Source organism: Terrapene carolina, unplaced genomic scaffold, assembly GCF_002925995.2.
Source record: "Terrapene carolina triunguis isolate 2854851 unplaced genomic scaffold, T_m_triunguis-2.0 Scaffold517, whole genome shotgun sequence".
In the NCBI taxonomy this organism is placed as follows: domain Eukaryota; kingdom Metazoa; phylum Chordata; order Testudines; family Emydidae; genus Terrapene; species Terrapene triunguis.
In genome coordinates this window covers 3,676,523-3,700,502 of record NW_020664868.1, presented here as the reverse complement: position 1 = coordinate 3,700,502, position 23,980 = coordinate 3,676,523, and the positions used below count along the sequence as shown (strand labels likewise).

The following is a 23,980-nucleotide window of genomic DNA, read 5'->3' as shown; positions in this document are numbered from 1 at the left end:
CTGCCCCGGAGCCCAGCCCAGGCCTCGGGGCTCTCACTCACTCTGGGGGGCCTGTCCCTGAGGATTGGGAGCATCTTGCAGAATGACGGGCATGAGGGCCTGGCGGATGGCGCTCTCCCAGGCCATGGCCACTTCGAGCCCGACCCCGCTGTGCTGCTGGCTGGCGGTGGACGGGGCGGGGGCGCAGTTCTCCCCGACACAGTAGGTGGCGTTGGCCGTGACGATCTCGAAGCAGTGCGGGTTGCCGCCCGGCGGCACCAGAGCGAAGGTCTGGGCCGGCTCCACCGCCAGGATCTCTGACAGCGGGATTTCCTGCAACGGGAACCCACCCGCAAGCTCAGGGGCCAAATGCAGAGTAGCTCGGCCCAGCCTGGCTTCTGGGCCCTTTGATTGCCCTCCAAATTTTCAGGGTTCCCCCCCCCCACCCATTTATTTCCCCCATTTTCTCTTCCCCAAACACACCCCGTTTTTTTTGTTTAAAAAAAAGAGTTCTTTCTTTTTTCCCCCCCCACAGTGGAAAATAAAGGAAATATTTTTGTAAAATGTTTTAAAAAACGGAGAAATTCAGACATTTGAAAATATTTCCCCCCAAAACTTTTCAAGTGGAAAGGAGGAAAGGAGTGGAATCTCTCCCCCCCCCTCCCCCCACAACACACACTTTCACGTCCCACCAACTTTTTCCAAGGGGAAGAAAACGAAGGGGCAGGGGAACTCAAGAGACAGTGGGAATTCGACATCACTTCAACATACAAAAAAAAGCGAGTGCCTTTTTGCTGAGAATTTCCATTAAAAGAAAAAAAATCCCTCAACAATTAAAACTTTTCCCCTTTTTTGGTGCCAAAAATGTCTTTTAACGGAAAAAAGGACTTTTTTGTCCAAAGATTTTTGAGCAGCCAGAGTCATCAGTGTGGGGCCGCTGACACAAAGGGTGTGGTGACAACACACACACACACACACACACACACACACACTCACACTCACTCACACACACACACACACACAGCCGGGAGTTACAGTGTGAAACTCAACGGAGGAGCCGGAGAACCTGATCAGCCAGGCTGGGGAAACATCTCCCCAAGGGAAGGGCTGGGGACACTGAAACCTACAAACCCGGGGATATAGTCCATCAGGGACAATTCCCCCACCTCCCTAGGAGGAACAGACAGTCGGGGATGACTCTGCCTTGGGTGGGGATGGGCTCGGTGGGCCCTGAGGGGCATCTCCATCTCTGCTGGGGAAACAGACCATCAGGAACAATTCCTGCACCCCGCGGGGCAGGGGGACGGGCTAGGTGGGTTCTGACAGGTTGCTCTTCCCCTGTGACTCCCATACCAGGCAGGTCCCGCGGAGGCCAAGCCCCAGGCAGGGCAAAGGGCACTTACCTTGTAATAGCGGCTGGAGGTGTTGTTCTGGAAGAGCGTGATGCACTTGCAGTCCAACCGCCAGTAATGACGCTTCCTCTGGGGAGAGGAAAGAAACCAACTTAGTTCCCATGGGGGTGTCTACCACTGCGTGGGGCTGGCGGCTCGGCCCTAGGCAGATGGTCACAGCCCAGCTCGGGGTGGGGGGGGGGAAGTGGGGTCCCCCTCAGTCCATCTCTACCCCAGGCCGGCATCATGGTCCTGAACCAGCCAAGAGTCGCTTAACTAAAGTACGTTACACACAGCTAGTGGCTCAACAGTCTAATATGGTTTAACATCCCATTCCATCTCCCTTCTGACCACGTGCACTATTTACACTGTCACGCTGTCTGTGCCATTCACAGCGGCTCAGTTTGTCACGTCTCTCTGAATCCTGCTGGTTTTCTAGTTACACGACCCAAACGCGGAACGACTCCGCCATCTGGCTGGCCAGCAGTCGCAACGACGGACCGTGGTCCATTTGGAAACCTTGGGGAGTCGTCGTCTTGTCCTGCAGCCGCCATCCGCAGAGTTTGCTCTTGCTGAGGAACAAACTATCGGTGTTGACGGTGTCTGCTGACGTCTCCACTGTCGGTGTCGATCACGTATGACCTGAGCGCTGAATTCTTTTTCTTTATGGCAGATGGAGATGTCCATCCTTCTTCTCTACCCAACTGGACACGAACAGAGTCACCAGGTTCTAGAGCGGGCAGTTCTCTAACTGAGTGACGTCTGTTATAAAAGTTTCAGAGGGGTCGCCGTGTTAGTCTGTATCAGCAAAAACAACGAGGAGTCCTTGTGGCACCTTAGAGACTAACAAATTTATTTGGGGATAAGCTTTCGTGGGCTACAACCCACTTCATCAGATGCATTGAGTGGAAAATACAGGAGCAGGTATAAATACATGAAAGGATGGGGGTTGCCTTACCAAGTGTGAGGTCAGTTTAAGGAGACAGTTCACTTAACAGCAGGATACCAAGGGAGGAAAATAACTTTTGAAGTGGTAATGTAGCACAAGTAGATCAGGGGCATAAGGGGACGAGAGCTGAGGAAGCGTTGTTCTAAGTCAGCCATAAAAATGTTGGCAATGGACTTCCTGAGGAAACTACAATCCTTTGGTGATCTTCCAAAAAACACCATCCTAGCCACTATGGATGGAGAAGCCCTCTACACAAACGTTCCACGCAAAGATGGACTACAAGCCATCAGGAATGGCATCCCCGATACCATCACAACAAACCTGGTGGCTGAACTTTGTCGTCACCCACAACTATTTCAGATTTGGGGACAATTTTTACCTTCAAGCCAGCGGCACTGCTATGGGTACCCGCATGGCCCCTCCGTATGCCAACATTTTTATGGCTGATTTAGAACAACACTTCCTCAGCTCTCGTCCCCTCACGCCCCTACTCTACTTGCGCTACATGGATGACATCTTCATCATCTGGACCCACGGGAAGGAGGCCCTTGAGGAATTCCACCAAGATTTCAACAATTTCCACTCTACCATCAACCTCAGCCTGGATCAGTCCACACAAGAGATCCACTTCCTAGACACTACAGTGCTAATAAGCGATGGTCACATAAACACCACCCTATACCGGAAACCTACTGACTGCTATACTTACCTCCATGCCTCCAGCTTTGTCTACAGCCAAGATCTAAGATGCAACTGCATTTGCTCCGATCCCTCAGATAGAGACAAACACCTGCAGGATCTCTATCAAGCGTTCTTAAAACTACAATACCCACCTCCTGAAGTGAAGAAACAGATTGACAGAGCCAGAAGGGTACCTAGAAGTCACTTACTACAAGACAGGCCCAACAAAGAAAGTAACAGAACGCCACTAGCCATCATCACAGCCCCTAACTAAAACCTCTCCAGCGCATCATCAAGGATCTACAACCTATCCTGAAGGATGATCCCTCATTCTCACAGACCTTGGGAGACAGGCCAGTCCTCGCTTACAGACAGCCTCCCAACCTGAAGCAAATACTCACCAGCAACTACACACCATACAACAAAAACACCAACCCAGGAACCAAACCCTGCAACAAACCCCGGTGCCAACTCTGTCCACATATCTATTCAAGGGACACCATCATAGGACCTAACCACATCAGCCACACCATCAGGGGCTCGTTCACCTGCACATCTACCAATGTGATATATGCCATCATGTGCCAGCAATGCCCCTCTGCCATGTACATTGGCCAAACCGGACAGTCTCTACGCAAAAGAATAAATGGACACAAATCTGACGTCCAGAATCATAACATGCAAAAACCAGTAGGAGAACACTTCAATCTCTCTGGTCACTCAATAACAGACCTAAAAGTGGCAATTCCTCAACAAAAAAAACTTCAAAAACAGACTCCAACATGAAACTGCAGAACTGGAATTAATTTGCAAACTGGACACCATCAGATTAGGCCTAAATAAAGACTGGGAATGGTTGGGTCATTACAAAACCTAAACCTAATTTCCCCAATACTAAATTTCCCCTACTGTTACTCACACCTTCTTGTCAACTGTCTGCAATGGGCCACTCTCATTACCACTTCAAAAGTTATTTTTCCTCCCTTGGTATCCTGCTGTTAAGTGAATTGTCTCGTTAAACTGACCTGACACTTGGTAAAGGCAACTCCCATCCTTTCATGTATTTATACCTGCTCCTGTATTTTCCACTCCATGCATCTGATGAAGTGGGCTTTAGCCCAGAAAAGCTTATGACCAAATAAATTTGTTAGTCTCTAAGGTGCCACAAGGACTCCTCGTTGTTTTTGTCATAAAAGTGTCCATTAGCTCTTTTAGCCTTCTTATGCGATTTGGCTATTCTCTTCATGACGGGGCAATTTGGAGATAGGCTATTTTCCAAAGTTGAAACAGTAGCTCTGAGTTGTCTTCCCATCTGGAGTTGCGCTGGACTGGATCCAGTAGCTGCTGTTGGTGTTGATCTGTAACTCAGAAGAGCAAGGAATGGATCGTCCTGCAGTAGGATTTCCTTGGCTGTCTGCCCAGCTCTCTCAGCCTCTCCATCGCTTGTGGGTAATGTGGGCTGCTGGAAATATGATCAAAATCATATTTCGTGCGAAAAATTTAAATTCTGCTGCGGCGCTTTGTGGTTTGTTGTCCATCGCTGGTTGTTTTGAATGCCAAAGGGAGCGAACAGGCACGTCAGTTTCTCGATAACACTGCGACATGTTATATCTTTCAAGTACATTATCTCTATATACCTGGAAAAACAGCCCACAGCAACCACAAAATGTTATCCTCTGAATTTACATAAGTCTGCAGCTAATCTCTTCCATGGTCTGTCTGGTAGAGGTGTTTGTACACTGTATGGTTCAGCATTGTCTCTTACAGTGATTTGTACTGGATCTCCTTTCAAAAGCCCAATATCATCAAATCCTCCGTCGAATTCTTCCACCCTCCTCGCTAGGCCCATCATGGCTAGAGTGACCAGATAGCAAGTGTGAAAAATCGGGACAGGAGGTGGGGGGGTAATAGGCACCTGTATAAGAAAAATCCCCAAATATCAGGACTGTCCCTATAAAATTGGGACATCATGGCTGCCACGCTGCGGCTGGGTCTTTGATCCTTTGATCTCACTCTGAACGCAAAATTCTTGTCTCTGTAAGTTGTTTCTGTGGTGAACTGGCCCCTGCAGTTCAGAGCTGCATCAGGTGACTTCGGCTCTGGGAGAAGTCAAAGGTGATTGTAAGTCCCTTCTGAGATGACTGTGACGTCAACTCCTGAGTCAATTTAAAGTCAATAGTCTTGCCATGAGTATTCAATTTCATTCTCCAGGCAGGCTCTACATCATCACGAGTGATAGATCCCAGAAGCCATGTTTCTTGATTGTCTGTAATACAAGTCAACTCCCTGACTGCTTTGGTGCAGCAATCAGCTGACAAATGTCCATATTTGGTGCAATTATTACACCATGCGCCTCTAGCTGGACATGCAGCATCATAGTGTAGACCGAGCCGAAGCTGCTTTTAGGTTTTTCAAGTTGATCCTGCCTTTTGTTCTGATGTGTGACTAATTCTGACTGTTTTGCTCTCTGGCTAGCTGCGGCTAGGGTTAAATCTCTCCTCAATCGTAGCTGCTGTGAAAGATTTGTATCTGTTAACCCAACAACAAGCCTGTCTTTGATATTTTCGTGTTTTGCATTCCCAGAAACACAGCTTTCAGCCAATGCATGCAGAGCTCTTAAAAAACATTTCCCCCTGGTTCTTGAATTCTCCGGTGGAAACATGCTCTTTCATACACCACTTTTCTCTGAGGTATAAAGTATGCCTCAAACACAGCCAGAACCTTTTCACCATCATCTCTGTGACTGGCTTCGCTAAAGTCACAGGGTTTAAAGACATGCTCTGCCTGCTTCCCCATAGCACACATTAAAGACGATAGCTGGGTATCTCCAGTTTCTTTTTGGAGCTTGGCAGCAATGCGAGATCTTGTAAAATCTTAGAATCATAGAAGATTAGGGTTGGAAGAGACCTCAGGAGGTCATCTAGTCCAACCCCCTGCTCAAAGCAGGACCAACACCAACTAAATCATCCCAGCCAGGGCTTTGTCAAGCCGGGCCTTAAAAACCTCTAAGGATGGAGATTCCACCACCTCCCTAGGGAACCCATTCCAGTGCTTCACCACCCTCCTAGTGAAATAGTGTTTCCTAATATCCAACCTAGACCTCCCCCACTGCAACTTGAGACCATTGCTCCTTGTTCTGTCATCTGCCACCACTGAGAACAGCCGAGCTCCATCCTCTTTGGAACCCCCCTTCAGGTAGTTGAAGGCTGCTATCAAATCCCCCCTCACTCTTCTCTTCTGCAGACTAAATAACTCCAGTTCCCTCAGCCTCTCCTCGTAAGTCATGTGCCCCAGCCCCCTCATCATTTTTGTTGCCCTCCGCTGGACTCTCTCCAATTTGTCCACATCCCTTCTGTAGTGGGGGGGGGACCAGTTGTTTCCAGTCTGTCCGGTGTGAAGTTTTGTCAAAGATAAAGTTCTGTGGGGCTTTGAAGAGGGGCATGTTGATGAGATCCTGCAACTTTCTGTTTTTTCTGCCTGCAACCTTGGCTGTTTCTTTTGTTTCTGTTCTTAGTCCCACTCCTGGCACCTCCTCATCCTCCTGTACCAGATCTGGCCTGGCTAGGATCTGGGTAAGGAGCTCACTTACCCACCCCGGCTGCGTCCATCAGGGACAGCTGAGGTTAGCTTAAATAGGGTATTTTACTCACAGCACCACCTGGTGGCGGTGCAGTATAATACCGTTTAGCGTCCCGTTCCAGCCAGCTCTCGAGCCTGGCTTCCCCGGAGGAACTGGCCCCCACTCACCAGGGTGTCTTTGCTGCTACAGTGAACCACCCAGCCTTCCTTCAGCGCCGTGCTCGACCTCCGGGTCGTGTGCCTCACCGACTGCACCACCCGCATCAGCGGGATGTAGCCCATGGAGCTGGGGGGGGGGGGGGGAAGGGAGAACAACCGGACACGTGGGCGGGGGGGGGGGGGGGAGTGGAGGCAGGGAACCTCGGGGCTGGGCTGCGGATCAGCACCGAGGAGCATCAGCAGATCTGTGGGTGAGGGAACCCGGAACTGAGATAGCAGGAAGGGGGCTGCAGGTCAGGACTGAGGAGCATCGGTAGAGCTGTGGCGGGGGGAGCCCAGAGCTGGGGTAGCTGGGGGGGCTGTGGGTCAGGACTGAGGGATAAGGGCAGAGCTGTGGGAACTGGGGGGAGCCCAGGGCTGGGGTAGCTGGGGGGGCTGTGGGTCAGGACTGAGGGTCATCAGAGCTGGAGGGGGGGACAGGAAATCCCAGGGAAGGTCCGCCAGACCCAGAGGCGAAGTGGTCAGGGGACATTTGCTCCCCACACCAGGAAACGCAGCTGCCAGCTGGTGGTAGCCTGAAGCCAGGGGGACTCTGGCCCAGGCTGCTGGGGAGGGAGGGGCAGGGCAGGGGCGATTCGGGGGGCAGGGCTGTACCCCTGGGATTTGCTGGCGTCGTCCCCTCCGCGGAGGTCATTCTCTGAGTGGGAGCCAGGGATGATGCCCGAGTCGTCCGATTCGTCCATCAGCGAGTTCTTGTCGGCATCGCTCAGGTCGCTGGCGTCTTCCATGGGCACATCTGGGGGGGGGAAGCACCAGAGTCCGTGGGAACGGCACCGGGGGAAGGGGGGGCCCTGCCGGTGCCAGGCTGCAACCCCGGGTGTCCAGAACTGCCCCCCAGGACCCTGCCACGCTGGGATCCCAGCCCTTGGGCAGGCAGGGGACGAAGGAGACTCGTCTTGCAGCCCACACGCTGTATGAGCCAGGGCTAGGGCTGGATCCCCACCCCCAGTCCCATCCCCCTCCCCAGCCCCTGGGCAGTAGCGCCAAGACACCACCATCACCTCCGCCCGCGCACGACTGCCACTCACCCCCGCCATTGAAGAGCGTCTCGCCCAGGCAGTCATTGGGCACCCGGGTGGCACAGCGCTTGTGGCAGTTAAACTTGCAGTCTGAAAGAGGGGTGAGCGTCAGGGGGGTGCCAGCCTGGGGGTCTCCGGCCCTGTCTCTCCACCGTCCCGCCCCCCTTCCCAAAATGCCCTGCAGTACCCCACAGTCTCACCAGGGGGTGCTGTGCAGCGGCAGGGACAGTGCCCCCACCCTCCCGGGGAGGTGGCAGAGCAAGACACAAACCCCCTCCCCGACTCCTTGCACCAGCCAGGCTGCGAGCCCCAGGGTCTCAGCCAAACCCCACCAGCCGTGTCCATTCCTGCTCCTCCCGAAATCTCCCCCTCCTGTAGGTGAAGGCTTCTCCTCCACTTCCCATCCCCTCACTGTTGTATGCTGTTGCTGTTCTCTGTCAGACAGCTGCCACGTCCCACCCCAGAAGTAGCTGCCTGTACAGTGCCTGGCACAAGGGGGTCCTGGTCTATGACGGGAGCCCCTTGGAACTACCGTAATGTACCTAATAAATAAGAATAATTTCAGAGCGGGGTGGAGTCATTTCTGTTCTATAGCCAGTCTCCTGGCTGCCCTGCCACCCGAGATCAGACCCACGGGCCCATCTTGCCTGGTGTCCCACCTCTCAACAGCAGCCAATTAAGAAAGCTTCAAAGGAAAGCACATGCACTCCTCCCTTTTAGGGGTGGGTGTGGAGCAGGTGGGCAGAATCTCCTTCCTGTCCCCTCTGATACTCATCCCAGGCCCTGAAGCATGAGAGTGGAAGCCCTTTCCCATTGAAATACCCAGCCCCTTCTTACATCCAGCTGCACCGCTGGACCTTCCAGTGGCAGGGAGTTCCACCGGCCGTGTGCACCCAGCGCTCCCCTCTCCTTACCTTGGCCCTTCTTGGAGAATGGCTGATTCCCACCTGACCCCCGCTCTCCCTTCCCCGCTCACCTTTGCACTGCAGGCCCTGGCGGAAGAGCCCCTTGAGCAGCTTCTTGCAGAACTGGCAGACGGTGGGGCGGGTGTAGGAGTGGATGAGGAAGGTGTGGGGCACCTTGACCTTGGACAGGAACAGCTTGTCCAGCTCGATGGGGCGCCCGATGTAGGAGGTGCTGGTGAGCCGACGGGGCAAGGTCTCCATGGAGCTCCGGCTCTGCAGGGGGAGTGGGGGAGAGTGGGCATTCTAACCCATGGAGGCAAGAGCTCCGTGCCCCAGAGCGCAGGCCCCGTGCCCTGCCCTCTACCAGCCACAGGGGAGGGGGAGTCACGTTCCATGGCCAACCCAGCGCTGCTGCAGCCACAGAGGGGGCCAGTTAGCGCTGCCATGGGGCAGGGTGGTGGGACTTCCAGCTGGGGACCCAGTACATTGAGAGCTGGGTCGAGACCTGAACTTGTGACACCCAGGGGCTGCCCATCCACCCCCACCCCCACTCTTCCTGGGGCATGACCCTTGGTCACGGCCAGCCACTGCTCTAGACTACCCAGCAGTAGTGAGGATGGACCCCAGACCGCTCCCATCCCCAGCACCCAGACCCTGCCCCTCCAGCCTGAGAAGAATCTCCCTGAGCCGGGCAGTATAGGGGGCCTGACACACAGCTCAGGTGGCCACGACGCACGGCCAGCGCCATATCCGGGGTTGGCCCGCGATGCAGAGCCGAGCGGTCCCCATCCCCACCCAGCGGGGACTCTTACCAGCTCATCGGAGGCGCAGGGCAGCGACTCGGAGGTGGCGAGACGCAGGGACTGCGAGGTGGCCAGTGAGGTGGCCGAGAGGCGGCGCTTGCGGGCCCCGCTGCAGTTGTTGGGGATGTTGAAGGCGCAGCGCTTGTGGTAGTTCAGGCCACAACCTGCAATATGGAGGAGCCGCCTGCGTCACATTTCTGACCGGACGGGCGGCGGGAGGGCCCGGGGGTGGGGGAGGCCCAGTATGGGATCAGGGCTCCATGGCGGGATCAGAGCCCCATGGCGCTGTCCGAAGACCAAGGCAGTCCTCCCCCACAGAGGCTACGATCTAAGTGTAAGAGAGACAGACGGATGGGGAGGCAGGGGGCATGGCTCTGGGCAGTGGTCCCAGCCCAAGGAGCGGGGCAGGCCCCAGTGTGGATCCGGCTGGGACGCTGGTTTAACGGGACGGCTCGGAGCCCAGGTTAAGCATTAAGTTGGTTAATTACCTACATGCTAAATGACTCCGTCTCCGGCTGCGTCCCGAGGCTGGGACAGGACATGTGGCAAAGGGGCCACAGCCACGCGCTGGTGCCCCCAAGGTCAAAAGCAGAGCTCCCCAGTGCCAGGCACTCTGCCCCCCCAACCCCGCAGGCCCGGCAGAGGTGACCTGGGGGGTGAAAAGCGATGCCAGCCCCCACCCTAGAGAGATCGCCCCCCAGGGGCATAGGAGTGCCCCCACCCTATGTCTGCTCAGTCTGTGGGGCTTTGTGGACAGTTTGGGTTGTTTCTCACCTACTGTTTTGTGCAGTGGGACCCCCTTCAAACTGGGCTGAGACCCCCCCTCAACTCATTACACACAAGGGTCCACCGAACAGCCACTCCCCACCCCCCTGCGCCAGCCAGTCCCCCATCCTGGGGCCAGATCAGAGCCGGCATCGCCTACAGGGGAAAGGCCCCGTGTCCCATTCCCCACCCCCGTGAGTCAGTCAGTCCCCTGGGCTCAGATGGGGAGACACCCCCACACCCTCCCCCTGGGCTCCGTACCGTCACACTTGAGGCCCTGGCGCACGAGGCCGAAGAGCATTTCCCCGCAGTGGTCGCAGAAGGCCGGGGCGCGGTACGAATGCACGTTCAGGGCGTGCGGACGTATCCGGAAATCCTCAAAGGTGGCCGAGGCTGCTGGACAAGAGGGAGGGAGCTCAGGGAACGGCACGGCCCAGTCCTGACCCGCCGGCTGCCCCCGGGAGCGCGTGGGCCCGGCTGGATCCACTTCCCTGCGCCCACCTCCCCGTAACGATCCATAGCCAACACCCCGCTTTGGGCAGTGGCCGGACCCCCCTGTTGGTGCCAGGGGCGCCCCCTGCTGGCGAGAGGGGATTCTCTAACACAGGGGGGCCGCTGGCACAGATTGGGCGGGCGCGGGGCAGGATTTCCTGTGGGGGGGTGGTGGGGGGGGAAACGTCATCACCGCGGGCCTCGGAGCTGCTGCGCCCCTGCCCTTCCCCCCACCAGGTCTCGTGCCAGGGAGCCGGCCCCCAAACCACTTCCTGCCAGGGCGCGCGCGGGCGGCCCTGACTCAGAACAGCACCTGGGCACCGGCAGGAGCGAAAGCAGCCGTGGGCGGGGAGCAGCGGAGGAGAGCGATGGCGCCAGGGAGCCCGGGCGCGGCCCACAGCCATGCATGGGGAAGCTCCCCACCCACTCTCAGCCCCGGAGTGACTACGCCGTGATGGGTACCCGGGTACCTGGCGCTATATCCCAGCCTCTTCCCAGGGACCCCTGGCACCAAGACACGTCCTGTCCCCCTGACATCTCCCAGCACCCCGTGACACTGTGTCCCGTCCTCTCCAGCCATGAAGCATCCCGAACCAGGCCCTGCCTGTCGTACGGCAACGTGCCAAGGGGCAGCGTCATGCCGGTGTAGCACCCGCTTCGCCAGCCCCGGGGGCGGCCCCACTCTGCCCCGCCCAGCCCTCAGCGCAGCATCGGTCCGCCCAGCCTTCTGCCAACACAGTGCAAGCAACGCAGCCGCCGCCACCGAGTCAGGATCGGCTGCCTCGGGTTGGGGAACAAGCTGGCAATGCCCTCACAGCGCCACCAGGACAGGATCAGCAGCTGGACAGCCTACGGCGCTGGCAGGTGCGAGCCGGTGCGGAGCGGGCTGCGTGGGAAGAGCTCGGATGGGCTAGTGAGCGTCTAGGAAAGGATGGCAAGTGTGTTGTGGTGTCACACACACAGAGCAGGGCTCATCCCCTCCAGCAGGGGGCAGCAGGGACGTGCGTGCGCGCGCACACACACACACACACACACACACACACACACAGAGCAGGACTCATCCCCTCCAGCAGGGGGCAGCAGGGACAGACACACACACACACACAGAGCAGGGCCCATCCCCTCCAGCAGGGGGCAGCAGGGACACACACACACACACACACACACACACAGAGCAGGGCTCATCCTGTCCTGCAGGGGGCAGAAGGCGTGTAGAGACCCACACAGCCCTTTTTCTCTCTCTCCCTCATCCACACACCCGCGCGTGTTACCTGAGAGCACCACCTCCACCAAGTCCCCCTCCTGGATGTCTCCGGCCACCCGCACCAGCTGCAGGATGTTGGCGGACGACAGGTCATGTTTGAAGAGCAGGATCTTGTCATAGAGCCCGTAGAAGCCGCACTCTGGGAACTGTGAGGACAGACAGACAGACAGAGAGACATGGGACGGGGAGGTCATGGCTCAGTGCTGGGGGACACAGCAGAGCCATGTGGTAAATACCCTGCGGAGGCAATTCTTAATTTAGCCCTACGTGGTGCACAGGATCCGGTCCAAGAGGCAAATACAGCTGAACCACTCGGTGACAGAGACCATATGGCGATTAAATTTAACATCAATGTAGGGAGGGAAACACCTAAGAAACCCACCACAGCAGCATTTAACTACAAAAAGGGGGAACTACATACACTAAAATGATGAGGCTAATTAAATAGATATTAAAAGGAACAGTCACACGGGTGAAATGCCTGCAAGCTGCATGGAAACTTTTTGAAAACACCAAAACAGCGGCTCAAACTAAATTTATGCACATACCCACCCACGCCCAAAAAAACCCAGTAAAAGGACCCCAAAAATGCCATCATGGCTAAACAGCAGAGTGAAATAGGCAGCTAGAGACAAAAAGACATCTTTTAAAAACTGGAAGTCAAATCCAACCGAGGAAAACAGAAAGGAGCATAAACTCTGGCAAGACAAGTGTAAATGTATAATTAGGCCGGCCAAGACAGAATTTGAAGAGCAGCTATCAAAAGACACAAAAACTAGCAGCAAAACTGTTTGTAAGTACATCAGAAGCAGGAAGTGGGCCGAACAATCAGTGGGGCCACTGGATAATCAAGGTGCTAAAGGAGCACTCAAGGAAGACAAAGGCATTGCAGAGAAGAAGCTAGGTGAATTCTTTGCATCGGTCTTCACTACAGAAAATGTGAGGGAGATTCCCACACTTGAGCCATTCTTTTTCAGTGACAAATCTGAGGAGTGGTCCCAGATTGAGATGTCAATAGAGGAGGTTTCAGAACAAACTGGTAAATTAAACAGTAATAAGCCACCAGGACCAAGAGTTTTGAAGGGACTGAAATATGAAATTGCAGGACTACTAACTATGGTAGGTAACCTATCGCTTAAATCAGCAGAGAGCTAATGTGACACCAAGGCGATTACAGGCCGGTTAAGTCTAACTTCAGGATCAGGCAAATTGATTGACACTAGAGTAAAGAACAGAATTATCAGACACACAGGTGAACACGATATGTTGGGAAGAGTCAACACGGCTTTTGTAACGGGAAATCATGCCTCACCAATCTATTAGAATTTTTTGAGGGTGTCAACAAACATGTAGACAAGAATGATCCAGTGGACACAGTGTACTTGGACTTTCACAAAGCCTTTGACTAGGTCCCTCACCAAAGGCTCTTAGGCAGTCATGGGATAAGAGGGAAGAGCCTCTCACGAATCAGTAACTGGGTAAAAGACAGGAAATAAAGGGTAGGAATAAACAGTCAGTTTTCTCAGTAGAGAGAGATAAATAGCAGGGTCCTCCTAGGATCTGTATTGGGCTGTGCTGTTCAACATATTCCTAACTAATCTGGTAAAAGGGGTGATCAGTGAGGTGGCAAAGTTTGCAGACAATACAACATTACTCAAGATAGCTAAGTCCATAGCAGACTGCGAAGAGGTACAAAGGGATCTCACCAAACTGAGTGACTGGGCAAGAAAATGGCAGATGAAATTCAGTGTTGATAAATGCAAAGTAATGCATATGATGCACATAATCTCAACTTTACATACAAAATGAGGGGGTCTAAATTAGCTTTTACGACTCAAGAAAGAGGTCTTGGAGTCATTGTGGATAGTTCTCTGAAAAGACCAGCTTAACATGCAGGACAGTCCAAAAAGACGAACAGAATGTTAGGAACCATTAGGAAAGGGACAGATAATAAGGCAGAGAACATTATAAGACCCCTATAGAAATCCATGGTACGTCCATCCCTTGAATACTACATGCAGTTCTGGTCGTCCCATCTCAAAACAGAGATATGATTGGAAAAGGTACAGAGATGGGCAACAAAAAATGATTAAGTGTATGGAACAGCTTCCATATGAGGAGATTGGGACTGGTCAACTTGGGAAAGAGATGACTATGGGGGATATGACAGAGGTCTATAAAATCATGAGTGGTGTGAAGAAAATAACTAGGGAAGTGTTATTTACCACTTCAGGTAACAAGACCCAGGGGGTCACCCAATGAAATCAACAGGCAGCAGGTTTAAAACAAACGAAAGGAAGTGCTTCTTCACCCAACGCACAGTCAACCTGTGGAACTCATTGCCAGGGGATGTTGTGAAGCCAAAAGTATACCTGGGTTAAAACAAAATGAGATCAGTTCCTGAAGGACAGGTCCCTCCATGGCTATTAGCCAAGATGGTCAGGGATGCAACTCCATGCTCTTGGTGTCCCTAAATCTACTAGAAGCTGAAATTTGGACGACAAGGGATGGATCACTTGATGATGACCTGTTCTGTTCATTCCCTCTGAAGCACCTGGCATTGGCCACTGTCGGAAGACAGGACACTGGGCTAGATGGACCACTGGTCTGACCCAGGATGGCCGTTCTTATGTTCTTCAGAGCCCCTCCCGCAGCTCACCAGACCTAACATCCAGCAGAAGGCGGCTCCATACCCTGTTGGCTGGCAGGGAACACCCCGAGCCAGTGCGCCTCTGCATGGGGGCATATACAGCCCAACACACCCCCACCCACTACTGAGCCAGAGTGGGGCAGGGCCGGGAGCAGCCAGGCCTGCATTCAGCAACCAAAGCACAGAGGTGGCAAGTGACTTACCCAAGATCAAACAGCGAATCAATGACAGAGCTCAAAATAGAACCCAGGAGTCCCGACTCCCAGCCCTGCCCCCCATCCAACCATTGGCCCCCACTCCTCTCTCAGAGCTGGGGACAGAACCCAGGAGTCCTGGCTCCCAGCCCGCCCTGCTCTAAGCCCTAGCTCACAGGAGTTGCAGCAGCTGGTGGGGAGCAGTGGTTGCATTGTTGCGAACTTCTAGCTGCCCCCAGTACCTTCCATGTCTGCTGAGCCCGGCCTGGACTTTGGGGGTCCCACCCATGGTCAGGAGCTGGGGAGGAAAGACTGGGCCCGGCGACCCATTAGTGCATCCCCTCCTCTGCTCCGAGAGCTCCTCACCCAGATCCAGCCCCAAGGCAACGCTGGTGCCAGGAGATGGGGCTGGCACATGGGGTGTTTAAGGGTCTGGAGGAGACAGAAAGGATCCCAGGCCAAAGGATCCCGGCTGCCCCGATGGCTTCCTCCGGCCAGGAGGGGACGAGGGTCTGATGCACAGGTGCCTGGGGCAGCCTGCTAGGTGAGGACGTGTTATCCTATCAGTGGACAGCAGGGCCCTGCTCTGCCGCAGACAGACTCCCTGGGCAACTCACGTCAGCTCCCCCGTGCCTCACTTTCCCCAGCGGTACAGTGGGACTGGGTGCTCTGGCTCCCCCAGTGTCAGCTGGCAGGGCGCCCTCCCCCCACCCCCCCATCTGATGGCAGAGCCCACAAAGGCCAGCCTGGGCACAGGGGCTAACGCGCTCTCCCTCCAGCTGCTTATGCAAATCGGCGGGGTTATTTTTGGCTCTGAGATGGCCCCGGCGAGGAGCGATCTGGTTCCAGTTGATCTCCGGCCCCTTCCTTCCTTCCTCCTGCCCAAGCAGGGCCCGGCCCGTTCCACTCCATCGGCGCCAGGAGGAGGAGTCGCCTCACACACCCACGGATGCACCCTGATCAGCCAACTTGCAAGCTCAGCTCAGGGGAGCAAGACACCTTTTCCCTCTCCAACACCAACACCCCCCCACTTCACCCCCCCACACACACACACACGGGGACGGCTCTCTGAACCCAACTCCCCACTCCAGGACGGGTTCAGAGGTGCTGGGACCCGGATCAAACCACCCCGCTTCAGCTTTTGCAGAGAACCCAAAATGCCACCATGGCGATTCTGCAGAGACACCCCCCCACCCCCCAAAACCGCCCAGCTCGTTCTCATGACGAGCCAAGCGACAATAAAACCCCTCACTCACAGGGGGAGCTGTCCGGAGAGCTCAGCGCACATCCCCAAGGCTGGCACGGACAGAACTAGGCCTGCTGTAGCGACAGGCAAATCGGAAAAGCAGGTTCCTCTCTTTGAGACCAGGAGGCCAAGAGACAGACTGATCTGCGCTGAGATAGCCTGCCCCAGCGTGGGTGGATGGGCAGAGAGGGAGGTTGAAAGGTGGAGAGGAGTATAAAATGGAGAGACAGACGGACAGTGGATGGGTGGAAGGAGGAATAGAAGTACAGATGGAGAGACAGACACACACAGTGGATGGAAGGAGGAATAGAAGTACAGATAGGATATTGCGGATGGATGGATGGATGGATGGATGGATGGATGGATGGATGGGCAGACAGGAGCTGGAAGGATGGATAGAAGAACAGATGGATAGATAAGACAGTGAATGGATCAAAGGACAGATGGATAGACAGACACTGGACGGGAGGATGGATAGGAGGACAGATGGACAGAGACAGTGGACGGAAGGATGGACAGGAGGACAGATGAACAGACAGGCAGTGGACGGAAGAATGGAGAGGAGGACAGATGGATAGACAGGCAGTGGACAGAAGGATGGACAGGAGAACAGATGGACAGATAGGCAGTGGACGGAAGGATGGACAGGAGGACAGATGGACAGATAGGCAGTGGACGGAAGGATGGGACAGGAGGACAAATGGACAGGAGGACAGACAGGGAGTGGATGAAGGATGGACAGGAGGACAGATGGACAGAAGGACAGACAGGGTACTGCAGATGGAAAGAGGGGAAGGGGGACAGACAACCCTTCCCTCAACGTCTTACCCTCCCAGACAAGCTCTGGACGAGGCCAGTGCCCGGGTGCGGGCAAGTAGGGGCAGGGTATTACTGAGCAGGACATGGGGAATCTTGGGACGTGAAGTAGGAGCCACAGGGCTGGGATGGTGGGGGGGGGGGTGTAACCGTGATGTGCCCTGGGCTTAGGGGGTGACATGACTAAAGTCATGAAGGGCCAGATGGGGAAGGGGCTGGGCGACGACTCAAGAGACCCTGGGTTCAGTTCCCAGCTCTGCAACAGGCTCCTCTGTGCAACCTTGGACAAGTCACTTAGCTCCTCTGTGCCTCGGTTTCCCCATCTATAACATGGGGGGGGGGAAAAACAGCACCACCCTGCCTCAAAGGGAGGGCTTATGAGGATAAATACACCAAAGAGTGTGTGGTGCCCAGATACCACTGGGCTGGGGGCCACCGAAGACAGGAAGGGAAGGCTGCCCCAGAGAGCTGGGGTCAAGAAGGGGAGGGGCTGGGGAAGCTGCATCTCAAGCTGGGTTGAACAGGGCCAAGGCCTGGTTGGTTCTGGGCAGCGGGGAGGCAAGGAGCCCACGAGGGACCTTGGGGAAAGGGCTCATGCCCCAGCTCTGCGGCTGCAGCCGGCTGCCTGTTGTCAGGACGTGGTTAGAAGCAGGGCTCTTGGCCTGGGGCCCAGAGCGTTCAGCGAAGGGCTGGGCGCAGGTGCCGACGCTTCACTCCCCCCGACCTCCCCCCGGTTCCTCCTCTGAGGAGCCAGGCTCCTCCATGCAGCAACAACAGCTCTGGCCTGGGCGACAGGGGCTGTGAGGAGCCACCACACAGGGAGGAAACTGAGGAACAGCAGAGGCCAAGTGCCTTGTCCAAGGATGCTGAGTTAGTCAGAAGCAGAGCTGGGGAAAGAACCCAGGAATTCCAGCCCCCCTGCTCTAACCACTGAACCCCGCTCCCCTGCCAGAGCTGGGGAAAGAACCCAGGAGTCCTGGCTCCCAGAGCCCTTTTGCCTACTAAGGGTAACTCCCACCTAACAGGATGCCAAGTTCAAAGAGTGCCCCTGGGGCCTAACTTTCCTTTCCAGGCCTGTGGTGCAAGGAGACCCCGGCTCTGGCACTGCCACGCATCGTTGGATCCCACCACCAGGGCTGCCCGTCTCGATTCTCACACAGGAGATTAACCCCGTGGATGAGTGTTTCGGAGCACGCGGGCCAAGGGGAGCAGCTCGCTGCTTCCCAGGTGCAGGGAGACAGGGCGGCGGCAGCTGCAGGGGGGCTAATTACAGCATCTTTCCCCCACCCACTCCCACAAGGTCAACGGTGCAAGTTGCAGCATTGCACCGTGCAGCCACAGGCTGCCCATAGATCCCAGGCTGCAGGGAGCGGCGCTGGTGGGTCAGTAGGAGGCGCACTTCCTCCCCAGTGAATCAGGGGGAGTTGAACAGCTGAACCCCCCGTAAACCAACGGTCCCACCCACTTGTGACTGTCAATGACTGTGAGCCGGGCTGCTAGACCCGTGCCGGCGTCAGACCTAATCCGCCGTGGGGCCGGGACAATTGTCCAGCCTGAATCCTCCCTGTAGGGGTAAAGGGAGGAAGAGTTCTTCACTTCCCCACCCCACACGACTGGGCAGCGTCTCCATGGCACTCAGAGAGCTGCGTTCCTTCCACCCCAGAAGCAGAGGCATTTACAGAAATACATGCATTAAATATTGTGAGGAGTGCAGTACTGTGGTAATGAGGGCCACATTAGGACAGATGGATGGATACAAAATAAGGGTGGGTGGTGTTTGCATGTAGATAGATAGATAGATCATAGGGATAAAGTGTCCTATATACACACTGTATAAAAAAAGAGACCCCAAGAATCATGAGACTGTCTTAAAAATCATGAGATTTTTTTTAAAAAATAATAGATTTGGGGTTATTCATTTGCCTTCTGATATCATAGAATCTCAGGGCCCATATTTTCAAGCTTTTATCCACAACCACAAGAACTTACATTTTAAAAACAAAAAAATGTAAACTGAGATTCGCAGGTAATAACCTGACTCCTGCAGCTGGGGATTTATGGGGGGAGGGGGAACAAACCCAAAGTCTCACATTAATACTATAGTAACCACTTAGAAGCTATATTAATTAGGTCTCACCCTGCTGGTAGGTCAAGTCTTTTACACTGCAAGCTCTCCGGGGCAGAGACTTGCTGTTTTTGCCATGTTTTGTACAGCACCTGACACAATGGGGCACAAACTAGACATCTCTACCTGCTACCACATTCTGTTCAATAATAATTATTTACTATTCCTGGGGACACTTGGTTTCTTTTGAGGCCTAAAATCTAAGGTTTGATATTTGTACAAACAGGATTTAAAAAAAAAAAAAAAAAAAACGGCGAGAAATGGTTTTGAGTATTACTGTTTTAAAAAGACACTTCACCTAGATCTGGATTTTTAGATCATATTTTCCAGTCCAAAATGGTTAAAATCTAGCAGCCTGAAAGACCCTCCAGCCCTCACCTGTCATGACGCTTCACTCCCATTCCTGCTGTCTCATGTAACGTACAAAACCTGTAGCATCCCAAGACTTTGGCCTCCCGACCTCACGACAGCAGCAAGGACAGAACCCAGGCCCCCTCCCCGGAAAGCCCAGCACCGCTGGAGAATCTCCACGAGCAGCGAGGCTATGACACACGAGTGAGCGGTTCTGACGCCGCCCAGCAGAGGGCAGCCATGCACAGGCACGCTGGGCCAGAGCGTTTTCCATGGGCAGGGCCCAGTCCCTGATAACATCCCAGGAATTCAAAGTCCACCCCAGTTAGCTACAGATTCAAAGCTGGGAGACTAGGCCAGTGGGGCCTTGCTCCTCACAACATGTCTGGTCTCTTGAAGGCCCCCCCAAGAGCTCTTCTTTCTATCTTGGTTCAGTGCCCCCCACCCCAATAGGACCCAGCCTGTGGTAGATCAGCCAATGCCCAGGTGATCCTAATTATTAGGTGTATTATGGTAGCACCCAGTCACACATCAGGACCCCATTGTGCTAGAGGCTGTTTTACTCTGTATTGTATTGTATAACTATTAGGTGTATTATGGTAGTATCTAGGTGCCCCACTCCTGGACCAGGACCTCATTGCGCTAGGCGCTGTACGTTTTTATTGCTATTAGCTGTATTGCGGTAGTGCCTAAGAGCCCAGCCACAGCCCCGGCCCTCACTGTGTCTGTGCAGCGCTTGGCACAGGACAGACAGTCCCTGCTCCAAAATGCGGACAACTGATCGGGGGGGGGAAGGGGGGGGGACAGTACGTGCGCACAGTTCATGCCTTGTCCCTGGTAAGCTATGGGGAATCTCCTCCCAGCACCGAAATGCAGCCCCCTCTGGGGTGGAGCGTGGCAGCCCCCTAAGAGACAAAAGCAGCTGCAGCCTGGTGAATCCCCTCTTCACCTCCCCTAGGGGCCTTCCCCAGGTTGCAGGGGGTGGATCCCAGCCCCCCGTGATACCACACCCCAGTGCAGGCCTGGGGGGAGCAGCCTGTCTCCCTCCCTCGCTCCTCTGTCTCTGGAGGCAGGGAATGGATTTCCAGCTAGGGAGGCAGGTCTGGGGGGCAGAAGGCGTCTTGCGAGAGCGGGGGGGGGGGGGATTCTGATGCCCCATTCTGCTCCCCTTGTAGACCCACCAGAAGAGAAGACTTGGGGGGAGCGGCATTGACAGGGGAAGTGGGAACAACCACACACACCCCAGTTACGAGGCCAGCTGGACCGCTCTAGGGCATCTCCAAAGAGCTGGGATGGTCAAACCCAGCCTTTTTCTCCTCCTCCTGGGCTGGCCAGCCAAGGGTTAATCCCTGAGTCACGTTTTCCCTTCTCCCAGCTGCTGCCAAAACTGTTACTGATCTGCAGGAAGCAGGCACATAACAGCAGGCAATAAACCCGAAGGGAGGGAGCTCTTCTCTGGGCCAGCTCATGCATCAGGGACCGGCCCTCTATTCAAGGCTAGATCAAGATCAGGGCAAGGCCTAGTAACCAGCACGCTCATATTTCTACGGGCCCTTGAGGATCCACAAAGCACCAAGCAAAATTTAAACACTGGCACTGAAATGCAGCCACCTTTGGGGTGGAGCATGGTGGATCTCTATACAGGGCTCCCACACCCAGCACTGAAATGCAGCCACCTCTGGGGTGAGGCGCAGCAGCTCTTTAACAGCCACACAAACTCTCTATGGTTCAGAACGGAGGAAGTGAAGCATGAGCCAGACTGAAACTACAGGCAGGAATTTAAGGAAGTGGAAGACAATTACCCAGACTGGAATTTAGCCAGGAGACCTGAGCTAAGAGCCCTTCCCTTGTGAAAAGCAGCCGTGGGAGCTTTAATAACCACAAGCAATCATGGCCTTGCTTTTGCATTTCCTATAGCAGACAGCGCCTCTAGCAGCACCCTAACCCCTAGCACCAGGCTGGGGCTGATCCCTGCCTGGGGCCTCCAGGCGATGCCCCTATACTGCATCCAAGGGAGAGTGCCCCCTACAGATAGTAACACAACTCTTCAGTGGCACTGCGCATCCATGGATCTCAAAGCCCCGTAGAGTACAAGGAGAGCAGAGAGAGAGAGAGGACACGACTTGCCCAAGGCCTTACAGTCTCCTGTGCTGAATGCAAGGCCACATTAAACCCCAGAGCTGGGGGACCTGACATCTAGCCCCTCCCCCCTGCACTAACCACTAGCCTCCACTTCCCTCCCACAGCTGGGGATAGAACCCAGGAGTCCAGGCTCCCAATCCTGTGCCCTTCCCACTTGACCTCAAAGCCTCTTCCTGCACATCTCTGAGGTCTCTCATCCAAGAGCTGCCCCTGTTTACTCTTAGGCTGGCTCCTCCACATGCCCCCTATAGTTAGCACCCTCCCCTCCTTGCATGCCTCACATCCACAGTGCCCTTCCTGTCCCTGTCCCCCCCCCCGGCAATGAGTGCACTACACTCCCAGAGGGACATCTCCCGAAACCCCACAAAAGGGCTCTCTGACACTGGGGCATCTGTTCCCACCCCACCCCCCGCCAGAAACTACTGTGTCCAAGGCCTCAGGGATTAACCAATTCTGGGCCAAGCTCAAGGGCTAGTGATCTGGATCAGTTCTGACTAATGGCGTCCGAGCCAGCCACTAAGTAGCTCCTTGCCCAGGCTCTGGGTCCTTGGGTCCAGCTAAGAGATCCAGCAGAGGGAGACGGGGCCCTTTCCCCAGACAGCGGGGGGCGGGGGGGAAGACTCATCCCCAGCCACTGGGGTCTCCCCTGCTTCCCAGCCCTGATGGCTCCCGTGCAGGGACTGCAGATTCAACTGGAAAGGTAGCCCCAACAGCACGGAGTTTGGACCAGGGGCGGGGGGGGGGGCATGAAATAGGTTCGTGATGCATCCCTCTGCTCCCCTTCCCTTTAGGCCTCCACAGCCTGTGCCCCAAGATCCCAGGCGAAGGGGAGAAGGACACCAGCGCGGGGGGGGACGGGGGGGACGGACGGACAGACGACATGTGTGGAGCTCGTTACTGGGAATCAAGCAATCAAGGGTGTCCCTGAAACACGAACTGCAGAATCTTCATCACCCAGACCCAAACTCCCAGCACGGATACCCAGCCCTGAACTCCCAGACCTCCCAGCATCCAGACCAGACCCTGGCCCCACAGCTCCTTCCCTGTCACCCCCCAGAACGCGGATGGAGGGGTCCCCTCAGGTCTGCCTCGTCCTACGGGCCTCCGTGAACCCAGCTGGGCCTCTGGGAGCTGGAAAACCTCATCCCTTTCCTGTCGGGCAAGGAGCCACAGGCAGAGTTTCCACTCGTTGGCTGAAGCCCTGCTGTTTTGGGGAGCGGGGGCCGGAGGACCCCCTTACCTGGGGGAGGACGAGGAGCGCCGAACTCGGAGCTTAAACCTCAAAAGTTGCCATTTCCAACCAAATGAAACCCCCGCCCCCATGGGGGGAGTCAGGCAGAGATGGGACCCAGCCCCAACCCAGAGTCTGGCCCCACTGCCCAGCTTTATTACCCTATCTACCCCCACACAGCTTCCCACCTCCCCTCTGCACCCCACTTCCTTCCCCATCGATCCCTGTCCCAGGCCTGCCTGTCCCTCCACCATGCACAGTACAGCATCAAAACACCACAACTGCAGTTAACCCTTCCCAGCCCACGCAGCGGATACAGGCAGGCTCCCAGACACACACCCATGTGGAGGCACGCAATTCCAGGCACACACATTACGTCTTGATACAGAGACACAGTCATGCAAACACTCTTGCCACATGCACCACAATCATACACACAACATGCAATCAGTCACACACTCACAATACAGATACGCAATCATACAACACACAATCGCAGTTACACACAGACCCCACAATCATACACACACCACACAATCGCAGTCAGACACCACAATCATACACACACCACACAATCGCAGTCACACAACATGCAATCACACATGGCCTCTCTCTCTCTCACACACACACACACACCAATTTAGAATCACAAACACACACACACAGGACGATCTAGACACAATTACACACACAGAGAGCGACAGAGCCTCTCCCGCCTCTTGGGCCCGGAGTTATCTGGTCCCTCCGGCAGCGCCTGCCCCCCAGACCGCCCCACACCCGCCCCGTCGCGCTTCCTTCCCCCCCCCCCCTTTACCTTCTGATCCACTATGGAGCACGCCAGCTGCTTGACATGAGCCAGGTCCGAGGCCGCGGGGAGCAGGACAAACTCCCGGGTCAGCCCGATCTGGAGATGGAAGGAGACCCCTTGGCAAGCGGCGCAGGACCCGGGCGCCAGCGGCGCGGGCTCCGGGGCTGCCAGGCAGCCTCCCGAGGTCCCGGGGGAAGAGGGGAAAGCCGGGGGGCCGGCGCAGGCGGGTGGGGAGGCCATGGAGCCCCCCGGAGAGACGCACAGACTCTCCCGCCCCTGCACCCCGAGCCCAGGCGTCCGGGTCTGGCTGTCACATCCGAAGGGGGCAGCGCATCCCGGAGGGGCGCGGCGCACGGGCGCTGGCACGGCTG

The 23,980-nt window shown here is 55.4% G+C and overlaps 1 protein-coding gene across 1 annotated transcript in view; it reads right to left on the bottom strand.

Annotated features, from left to right (window-relative positions):
• The window catches only part of PRKD2 (protein kinase D2), a 30,952-nt gene extending 6,972 nt beyond the window's left edge, over positions 1–23,980 (bottom strand). The window contains exons 1-10 of the mRNA XM_026658866.1: positions 23,616–23,980; positions 12,054–12,192; positions 10,552–10,683; positions 9,535–9,689; positions 8,794–8,995; positions 7,827–7,907; positions 7,393–7,534; positions 6,748–6,865; positions 1,383–1,460; positions 42–312 (exon numbers count right to left, since the gene is read on the bottom strand). Of these exons, the coding sequence (XP_026514651.1) occupies positions 42–312; positions 1,383–1,460; positions 6,748–6,865; positions 7,393–7,534; positions 7,827–7,907; positions 8,794–8,995; positions 9,535–9,689; positions 10,552–10,683; positions 12,054–12,192; positions 23,616–23,849 (1,552 nt within the window). The 5' untranslated portion in view covers positions 23,850–23,980. The remainder of the gene's footprint in view (positions 1–41; positions 313–1,382; positions 1,461–6,747; positions 6,866–7,392; positions 7,535–7,826; positions 7,908–8,793; positions 8,996–9,534; positions 9,690–10,551; positions 10,684–12,053; positions 12,193–23,615) is intronic.